Source organism: Sinocyclocheilus anshuiensis, unplaced genomic scaffold, assembly GCF_001515605.1.
Source record: "Sinocyclocheilus anshuiensis isolate Anshui unplaced genomic scaffold, SAMN03320099.WGS_v1.1 scaffold3192, whole genome shotgun sequence".
In the NCBI taxonomy this organism is placed as follows: Eukaryota; Metazoa; Chordata; class Actinopteri; order Cypriniformes; family Cyprinidae; genus Sinocyclocheilus; species Sinocyclocheilus anshuiensis.
Window position 1 is genome coordinate 96,920 of NW_015548376.1, and position 10,550 is coordinate 107,469.

General features: G+C 40.4%; 1 protein-coding gene across 2 annotated transcripts in view; it reads left to right on the plus strand.

Moving 5' to 3' along the window:
• The first annotated feature begins 1,483 nt into the window (after positions 1–1,483).
• Positions 1,484–10,550, plus strand: part of ttll1 (tubulin tyrosine ligase-like family, member 1) — a 10,930-nt gene continuing 1,863 nt past the window's right edge. Inside the window, exons 1-8 of one of the 2 annotated variants that reach the window (XM_016444631.1) lie at positions 1,484–1,602; positions 2,820–2,961; positions 4,824–5,032; positions 5,114–5,294; positions 5,369–5,506; positions 6,608–6,716; positions 9,764–9,907; positions 10,142–10,228. In XM_016444631.1, coding sequence (XP_016300117.1) covers positions 2,849–2,961; positions 4,824–5,032; positions 5,114–5,294; positions 5,369–5,506; positions 6,608–6,716; positions 9,764–9,907; positions 10,142–10,228 — 981 coding nt within the window. In that variant the 5' untranslated portion in view covers positions 1,484–1,602; positions 2,820–2,848. The remainder of the gene's footprint in view (positions 1,603–2,819; positions 2,962–4,823; positions 5,033–5,113; positions 5,295–5,368; positions 5,507–6,607; positions 6,717–9,763; positions 9,908–10,141; positions 10,229–10,550) is intronic. The other variant, XM_016444632.1, reaches the window with a different exon arrangement.

Sequence of the window (10,550 nt, forward strand, 5' to 3'; positions counted from 1 at the left end):
AAACATGTTTATTGTGCATTTTAAACGTGTTTATTGCTAAGTTTAGTGTGGCAAAATAGAAGCGCAGCTGTAATTTGTGGGCAATGTATATGGTTACCATGACAACCTCACGCACTTGCCACTGCTTTTTGTGAATATGTAGATTTACTATAGCAAAACTAAAATGTGTTTAAAAGTACAGTCTGACCAAATCCACCGGTTCGGTTTGGCCCCCCCAAACTCAAACGTCAAGCTACGCCTAGAACAATTGCTGTTAATAGTGTTCACCGTCTGTTTGATTACATGTCATTAACTAACTGCATGATTTTTACTGTACATTTCTGCCATGTGGACATCAACTTGAGATAGTCACCACTGATAAGCTACTACCAAATATAATGTAGAAACATTAATTTTATGTGAAGCTGCTTTGCAACGACTTGTATCATGAAAATCACTAGACAAATAAACGTGAATTGAATGTTTGAACCCTTTGTAACACTGACTGATTTTGACATCCATCTTTTCACACCGAGGACTGATGGACTCACACATAACTATTACAAAGAGTGAAAACATTCACTGATGCTCAAGAAGTTTTAAGAGCTGGAGAGTGAACAGGATTATCAGGGTAAGTTGTACTTATTTAGTTTCTCTGGAACCTGTAAGTATCTTCTGTAGCTTTTGAAGTGAGGACTAAATGTAAAAACATAAGAACAATATGTTGAAAAACTTAAATTTTTATATTTTTTTAAACATTAGGTCATTCACACTTCTAAATAATCTAACCTTTAATTATTATTTTTTATAAATCTTAAGTAATATTTACCTCCAGTTCACATAAAGTTTTGAAAGTTTGTGTTTTGATAAATTTGGCCTTATGTAAAACGAATTCTGCAAGAATTAAAATATGGTTTATAATCACTATTCCTTCATTTTTCCAAATAATATATGTTGATTTTCTAACAAAGGAAATGAATACATTTAATGCACACAAGAAAATACCTCCTTGGTAATCTAATCATCACCATCATATCATTTAATATAATATATGATTGTAATATTACATGATCTCCGTCAAGCAATGAAAGAAGCTACTGTGTTTTTAAATGAACGACATTTTTATTATTTATTTCATTATTTATTAAAACATACCAACTTGAAGAAGTGTGAACGTAGACGTAATGAAAACACACTGCTTCTGCTGAGTGTGGAGTAAAAGACATCTACAAGACTCTGAAACTAAACTAAAACTGATTCGGTTGTGTGTCCTCGATACAGAAATTAAATATCTCCATGTGTTCAAATCACGATAAGTGTCACCTGCTCTTTTCTAAGTGTTTTCTTTTGAGTTCAGCATTGCTGTTTTAATGCTATATCTGGAAATGGCTGATTTAGATGAAAGAATGTACAGTGGGTGTTTAGGAAAAGGGTTTTGCGAGCTTAGCCCACACTCCTAACCAGCAGGTGGAAGTTGTGCGCCAACTGCTATTAAACCCAAGAAGAAGAAGAATGACGCGGCGGAAGTGGAGCGCGTTGCTATGGGCGGCGGCTGTTGTTGTTGTTGTGATGCTGTCGGATCGTGTGGATAAATAAAGCAGCGTTCAGGATGAAGCTGTGACTGTGAGTACAGATGTTCAGTCTTTCTTTCATTCATTCATGTGTTTGTCTTCTGAAGACGTTATACTGGCGCGCTTTGATGATGGTGTGCTCTATAGTCCGTTCAAACACACGAGCGGTGGCTGGATTCGGTGTGAATCAGTGTTTTTATCACTTTGACACAGAAATCTTCTTCTAAACACGCATGAATCTAGCTCTACTGTATTAGCAGCAGTGTTGGGGAGGAACTAGTTACAAAATAATCCGTTACAGTCACTTATGACAGTGTTAACATAACGATTTAATTGATTTCTTTCATAAATTGCATTGACTGCTGTAAGATATGAGACCGCAATGTTTCATCCGCAATGTGCTTATTCCTGTTTGAGTTTATGTGTATGCTTTATTTCTTTAGATTAACAGTTAAATGCCTGTTTCCCGTCATAGCTACGCAAAGATTTGATTTCATAAACAGCAGCATACCTATTAAACTATATCTCGTTATGATTTTAAATCTGTATTTAGAGATTTTTTTGGTGGCTGTGCTTTAAAATAACATTTTTTATCATCTTAATTCGAGTGATGAAGGATTGTGAAAGTCTGACAGTAATCAGCGTTGAATGGTGTGTTGAAACAGTTGAAAACATTAGAATGTATAAGTAATCAGATGTATTCAGTTACATTACTTTAATACTCAAAATAATTACACTGCTTATTACATTTTAAATACAGTAACTTGTAATCTGTAACCTGTTACATTTTCAAAGTAACCTGGATTGAACGCAAACACAAGTAATAATAAACGAAGTATTTAAAATATTATATAAAAGCAAACTGTAGTAACAGCAATAAGTGTTTGTATGTGAAATATTGTACCCTGCGTGCATAAGAGAATTCATCTGCATTTGATTATCATACAAATAATGCATAATCTTAAATCCTTTTTTCATAAATTGTGTTTGAATCTTTCAAAATCCTAAACGTTTGTGTATTTTAATGTTTAAATTATACTTTGAATAAGAGGTTAATTCTCACACTTTAATAGTATTTATAGCTCAAGATGCACATCAGTATGCATTTTTCCCTATTGCTTGTGTGGCAGTGATTATTCCTTTGGATTATTCCAATGCTGGCATGCGTGCCATAGGCTGACGATCCCTGTTTTACATCAGTGTTTTACAACTGTGAGACAGAGGAGAAACACCAGATACAGTTCGTGATATGTGTTGTGTGTCTTTCAGGAGCGTGTGTGTGTGTGTGTGTGTGTGTGATGGCTGGGAAGGTGAAGTGGGTGACGGACATCGAGAAATCAGTGCTGATCAATAACTTTGAGAAGAGAGGATGGATCCAGGTGACGGACAGCGACGACTGGAACTTCTACTGGCAAGACTTCGTTTCATCCGTTCACACTGACACTGCAAACATACACTAGTGATGACATAACGCTGACGGAAGTGCACTGATATTATCATAACATTACAGTGTGCTGTATTACAGCTGCTCCAGGCCTGGCTGATCTTCACATGCATACTGTATACTGCAGCAGTGTGTAGTATGAGTCGTATGACCGCTGTGCTGCTCAGACCAGGTTATTAGAGTTAAAGGGACAGTTCTCTCACTCTCAAGCTGTTCCAAACCTGTATGAGTTTCTGCTGAACACAAAACAAGACATTCTGTGTATGTTGTTAACCAAAGAGATGACGGCAGCCACTGACTAACATAGTGTGGAGAAACTGAGTTAAACTGATTAACAGCATTCTTCAGAATGTCTTCTTTTGTGGTCAGCAGAATCGTCATATTTGTGTGAACTGTCCCTTTAACTAAAAGTAAACCATAAAACACATATTCATTGCTGGAAATAAAATAAACATTAACTGACATAAAACAGAAATGTGAAATATTGCCTGAGAAACTAGCTGGAATAAAATATGTTGAAGGTTTTTTTTTATTCGATGTCTTAATTTTAAGTTGAAGTACTAAAATAATTCAAATGAAATAAAAATGAATACAAACCAGTGTTATTTTAGTACCATAGAGATATTATTAAAGTTTTTTATATGCTAATATTTAGGGGCCAAACACTGAAGGTTCTTCTTCTTCTGCTCTTGGAGTCTATGGCAGTCCGTAGAAGCGTTTGAGGGAAAGTTATGAAATTTGGCACACAGATAGAGGACAGTCTCAACATTAATCATAGCAAGTTTGGAGTCTCTAACTCAAACCCTCTAGCGCCATCAACAGCTCAAATTTTCACTCATGTTTACGCTAATAACTTTTGAACCGTAAGGGTTAGAAATAAAAAGTTTTTTTCTCTGATTTTGATTCTGATTCCATGACACATTGACTGCACTCTATGATGTCATGATATTTTTCTGAAAACCTACTTTTTCAGCTTGATATGTCCCTTAGATGTTGGAGAAATAAGGTAGGGGTAAACGAGAGAATAACATTAAAAGAAAATGTGTTTGTATCAAAATGGAGACAGTTCAGAACTATTTTCACCAAAATTGGCTCTGATCATATTCAGATTGTGCTGAAGTTACTAAAAGATTTTCAAAAGATCAAACCATCTACGCATATAGTGCATCAACAAATCTGACCAGTCGAACAGTACTCAATTTTCATCTATCGGCCAATTTGAAATTTGTAGTAAAATACTGAAACTTTCGGCACAGGTCTCTAAATCACACAATGAATGTTTTGAGCAGATGCCATCTGGTGGTCACAAGATGTAGCAAAGTGTACAAATATGCTTACAGCTTTTGTGAACTTTGTCCAGTGTCCATGAAATTTCTCCTCTTTCTATTCTTGAGGTTTAAAACTGCCAAACTGCATCTAAGGCTGTATTTCTGCAGCACTTTGGCGTATTGACGCCAAACTTCATGTGTGTCATTGTCACCTCACACTGACCACACCACATTCTTCTGATAACAGCGCCACCTATTAGTCAAAACTGATAAACCATTGAATCATATTACTAGTCATTGTATTTAGATTTCCAGCCATTTTGACTAAAATCATGTCAAATGACTCATTTTTGAAATAGACTCGTGCTCCTCATTTCCTCTGTTGTGCTTGGCCCCATAATTGCTGCTTGTAGCTATAGTTTGCAGGAGTTGTTTAATATAAGTGAAAACTCTCACAGTATCTCAGTGATGCTATAATAGCACTGGTTTGATGGCACACTTCAGCAGCACAGTGCTGTCAGACGGAGGTGTTGACAGTCATGTGTTCCCGTCATGTGACAGGATGAGCATCCAGACCATCCGTAACGTGTTCAGCGTGGACACCGGCTACCGTCTGTCCGACGACCAGATGGTCAATCACTTCCCCAACCACTACGAGCTGACCAGGAAGGACCTGATGATCAAGAACATTAAGCGCTACAGGAAGGAGCTGGAGAAGGAGGCCAGTCCTCTAGCGGAGAAGGACGAGAACGGGAAACACCTCTACCTGGGTAAAGCTCACTGCTGCTTCTGTGTGTGTGTGCCATAGGCTCTGAATGCGCTGTGACCGACTCTGTCTTACTCTGGGACAGATTTCGTGCCGGTGACGTTCATGCTGCCGGCCGACTATAACCTGTTTGTGGAGGAGTTTCGCAAGAGTCCGTCCAGCACGTGGATCATGAAGCCGTGTGGGAAGGCGCAGGGCAAAGGCATCTTCCTCATCAACAAGCTCTCTCAGATCAAGAAGTGGTCTCGTGACAGCCGCACCTCCACGTGAGCTGATCTCCTGAGCTTTGATCCGCTGTGATCAGATGTGGCCTTCTGTCTGAGATGCTGTGCTTTGACAGGTTTGTGGCGGCCAACAGCGGGAAGGAGGCCTACGTCATCTCCCTGTACATCGATAACCCGCTGCTGATCGGAGGGAAGAAGTTCGACCTGCGGCTCTATGTGCTGGTCACCAGCTACAGGCCGCTGAAGTGCTACATGTGAGTATCTCCATCACTGCACACAGACAGGGGATTCTTACATATTTAGATGGATTTTATTTATATTATATACTAGGGGGACTCGATATTATCGTGGTCACATGGCGATATGAAACGATGGGTCATCCAGGCAAAAAGTGTAGTTTTTAAAACATATTTAAATGTCTTATTCTAACATAAGAGGTCTTTAAAGTTGTGTTTTGGGCCATTATGCTTTGGCACTGTATCTGTCAAACGAACTCAAACTGAAAGCACAATATGCTTAAAGGGTTAGTTCACCCAAAAATGAAAATTAGCCCATAAATTACTCACCCTTAAGTCATCCTAGGTGTATATGACTTTCTTCTTTCAGACGAATCCAGTCGGAGTTATATTAAAAATTGTCTTTGATCTTTCAAGCTCTATCGTTGTACTCAGCGGGTGTTGCATGCATCAGTCCAAAAGAAGTTAAATAAAAAGCATCCATCCATAATAAAAAGTGTCTCACACGGCTCTGGGGGGTGAACAAAGGCCTCCTGTAGCGAATCAATGCGTTTTTGTAAGAAAAATATCCATATTCAAAATGTAATAATCACTTTAATGTAGCTTGCGCTCACTGTTGTAAACGGAAGCAGTTCCGGGCGGATGACGTATGAGTTCAGCGTTGCGCATGCGCCGCTCAGAAGTAACGAACGCGGAAGCACAGCGGAGAGATCAAAACAACGGTCACTAATTAGAAGTACAAAATGAGGATTTGTAAAGAAGAATGTCGGAGGATTTCGATATAAGCCAAGAGGAGACTGGTGTTCCTTTGCTAAAGTAAGGAAACTTTGCTTCCTTTGCTCCTGTAAACAAATGTTGGTTTTCACGAGACTCACCGGCGCATGCGCAGCGCTGACCTCATACGTCATCCGCCCGGAGCTGCTTCTGTGTACAACTGTTGGCGCAAGCTACATTTAAGTGATTATTAAGTTTTGAATATGGATATTTTTCTTACAAAAATGCATCTATATATTTTGGAATGCTTGATTCTGATTGGTCAGTCATGTCATTCTTTGGTCGGATATTGTCTGGTGCCCTGCAGCATTGCTTGATCTGCACTAAAGGTCTTTGTGTTGTCAGGTACAAACTGGGATTTTGCCGTTTCTGCACGGTCAAATACACGCCGAGCACCAGTGAGCTGGACAACATGTTCGTGCACCTCACCAACGTGGCCATCCAGAAGCACGGCGTAAGTTAGTGTTCATAAACCTACACTATATGGACAGAAGCATTGGGACACCTGATCATGACGCCAGCGGGAGAGAAGATGGTCAGCTGTGAGTGTTTGACCTGTGGAGCTGAGAACTGACTGCTGGTGGAAGTAGTTTGTTTGTGAAGTAATTAGCAAAATCATCAGCTGTTAAAGAGCTAGTGGGAGGAGGCGGAGCAGGACAGAGGAGAGAGTCGAACGCTTTGAAGAGTTTGCCTGCATCTGATGCGCTGTTGATCTCATTATGAAAAGAAGTTTTGGCAGCATGAACTTTGGTGGAAAACAAGGATAGCATTGACTGATACCTACTGAGGTCAGTTGAGTCTTTTGATTCGCGCCACTTTCTCTCCGCTGCCCTGAGTTTAGTGCGGTGCCCGTGGAGGACATCGTTAACCAGCGCAAATTAACAGGTGTTAAAAAGTCTTTTTGTATATTCTAATTTCAGCTAACTGCAAACAACATGCACAATCAGCATGACATTTTAAATACATTAAGCAGCAAACAAATTAATCCTCCCTACTAGCAGATATTTATTCTAAACAACAGCAACAGAAAACACTTACGCGCTCTTACTGTGTCCACTGACAAATCTTTTCTCCTGAGTTTGGAGAGTGGTCAGCAGGTTTTACATATTCTTAGTTACTCCATCTGTCCTCTTACAGAAGATGAAGTCTCTAACCTTATTCTCTGCCCTCTAGACCCCATCCCCTCACATCTCCTCCAAGCTATTTCTCCTGCACTTCTGCCATCACTCGCACACATCATCAACACATCTCTTCTCACAGGCATTTTCCCATCACATCCAAGCAGGCTGGGGTACCTACACTAGACATCTCACTTGTTTAAAGCTACAGACCGGTAGCTCCCTTTCATCGCAAAATCACTTGAACGCATTGTGTTCAACCAAGTGTCCTCCTTCCTTTCACAGAACAACCTGCTGGACAATAACCAATCAGGATTTAAAGTTGGCCATTGCCTTGCTGTCAGTCACAGAATCGCTACAGAGTGCAAGAGCTGAAACCATGTGCCTGTATGTCCCTTTGGATAAAAGCTTCTGCCAAATGAATAAACGTTTATGTAAAACGTTTAATGCAGGGGTGCTCAAACTCGGTCCTGGAGGGCCGGTGTCCTGCAGAGTTTAGCTCCAACCCCAATTAGACACACCTGAACCAGCTAATCAAGCTCTTGCTAGGCATGCTAGAAACTTCCAGGCAGGTGTGTTGAGGCAAGTTGGAGCTAAACTCTGCAGGACATCAGGACCGAGTTTGGGCACCCCTGGTTTAATGCCTTTGCATTCTAAACACATTGATATTATTATGAAGTTGGTTGCCTTTTGAGGCCATAACTGCTTCTGACCTTCTGGGAAGTCTTTCCACAAGATTTTGGAGTGTTTCTGTGGAACTTTTGTCCATTCATCCAGTAGAGTATTTGTGAGGTCAGACACTGATGATGGACGAGAAGAACTGGCTCACAATCTCCATTCCAGTTCATCCCAGAGGGGTTGGATGGGGTTGAGGTCAGGGCTCTGTGTTCTTCCACACCAAACTCATCCAATCGTGTCATGATGGACTTTACTTTGTGCACTGGAGCACAGTCATGCTGTAATAGAAAAAAGGGCCTTCCCCAAACTTTCCCCACAAAGTTGGAAGCATAGCATTGTCCATTATGTCTTGGTATGCTGAAGCTTTAAGATTTTCCTTCACTGGAAGTAAGGGGTTGAGCCCAAACCCTGAAAACCAACTCCATATTATGCCTACTCCAGCAAACTCTTTAGTCGACACAATACATTCAGGCAGGCAACGCTCTCCTGGCATCTACCAAAGCCAGACTCTCCCATCAGACTGAGTCACTGGTCTCCACAGAACAGGTTTCTGCTTCTCCAGAGTGCAGGGTCAAGCTGCTTTCCACTCGACGGTTGGCATTGTAGTGGTGATGTGAGGCTTCATGCAGCTGCTCGGCCGTGGAAACCCATTCATGAAGCTCCAGCTGCACAGTTTCTGAGCTGATATTCATGCCAGTGGAAGTTTGGATCTCTTCGGCTCTGGAATCAGCAGAGCGTTGGTGACTTTTACACACCAAGGGCGGTTGTGGGCTAATGGTCAGAGGATCTGACTTGTAACCCAAAGGGTTCGAGTCGCGGTGCCGGCAGAGATTGTAGGTGGGGGAGTGAATGACCACCACTATAACACCACTTACAATATCTAGCAGGAGAAATTTCACAAAGGTGGTGTCCTATCACAGTACCAAGCTTGAACTCACTGAGTTCTTCAGAACACCCCGTGTTTTTGACAAATGAGTGTAAATGCAGACTGGATGGCTATTGCTTGATTTTGTACACTTGTGGCAACGGGTCTGATTGAAACTCCTGAATTCAGTCATTCAGAGGTGGGTCCCAATACTTTTGTCCATATAGTGTATTTGTGTGATTGTGGTTCATCAAATGCTGCAGGATCTGAACATTTTCTGTGAGGTTTTGTTTTTGATGAATGACATTCAGACATTGGTAAGCAAGACTGGAGTGCTGGGATAGTTTTAAGAGGACCAGTGTTGGGGAAAGTTACTTTTAAAAGTAATGCATTACAATGTTGCATTACTCCCTAAAAAAGTAACTAGTTGCGTTACTTAGTTACTTTTTATGGAACATAATGCATTGTTACTTTTGCGTTACTTTTTAAATCTGGGCTGGTCTTGATTGTTTGTTTTTAATATAAAGATCAGTAAACATGTTGATATTTAGTCTAGAACTACAGTAAGATCATGTTCACACACAACGCTCTGCACTTACTCCTGATTTCTGTCACCACGGCAACACCAGAGCTGTCACTCAACACATGGAAACAAAGTAACTGGTGTTACTTATTTGAAAAAGTAACTCAGATATTTTCTTGTAAATTAAAAAGTAATGCGTTACTTTACTAGTTACTTGAAAAAAGTAATCTGATTACATAACTCACATTACTTGTAATGCGTTACCCCAACACTGAAGAGGACTGTGCAGCTCATTTAGTGTGTGTGTTTGAGTGCAGGATGACTATAATCATGTCCACGGTGGGAAGTGGACGGTCAGTAACCTGCGCCTGTATCTGGAGAGCACCAGAGGACGGGACGTCACCAATCACCTGTTTGATCAGATCCACTGGATCATCGTCCAGTCCCTCAAAGCTGTGGCTGTACGTCAACATCACGACAACACAGCATCTCAATGAAAACACCAGCCACACTGCATGGAAAATACCCTCATATCACTACAGAAGCACACACAAATTACCTACGAAACACTGTGAAACGCCCTTTCTTATGCTCTGACATTCTAATGAAGACAAAGGTTAATCATTCACAGCAAGAGCAGGATGAATAGTCATGCATTGAATGTCTTGATCTTATATTGATCTTGTTCTCTGCAGCCCGTCATGAATAACGACAAGCACTGCTTCGAGTGTTACGGTTATGACATCATCATCGACGACAAACTCAAGCCGTGGCTGATCGAGGTGAAAACGCACTTCACTCTTACTTCAGCACTTCAGTGTCTGAATTAGCTTTCAGTTTTAGATATTCACTTTTCATTTTTTTGGGTTTTGTCATTTTTATTTCTTTTTTAATTTGATTAATTTTACTACTTCAACCTAAACTTATTCATTTCAGTGACTTACCAAGGCAACATTTTTAATTTTTGTTTAAGTTAATTTTCTTTCAGCTTTATTCATTAGTCAGTGTTGGTGAATAGTTTGAAGATAACAGCACTGGTTGATGTGTGTGTGTGTGTGTGTGTGTGTGTGTGTGTGTGTGTGTGTGTGTGTGTGTGTGAGCGAG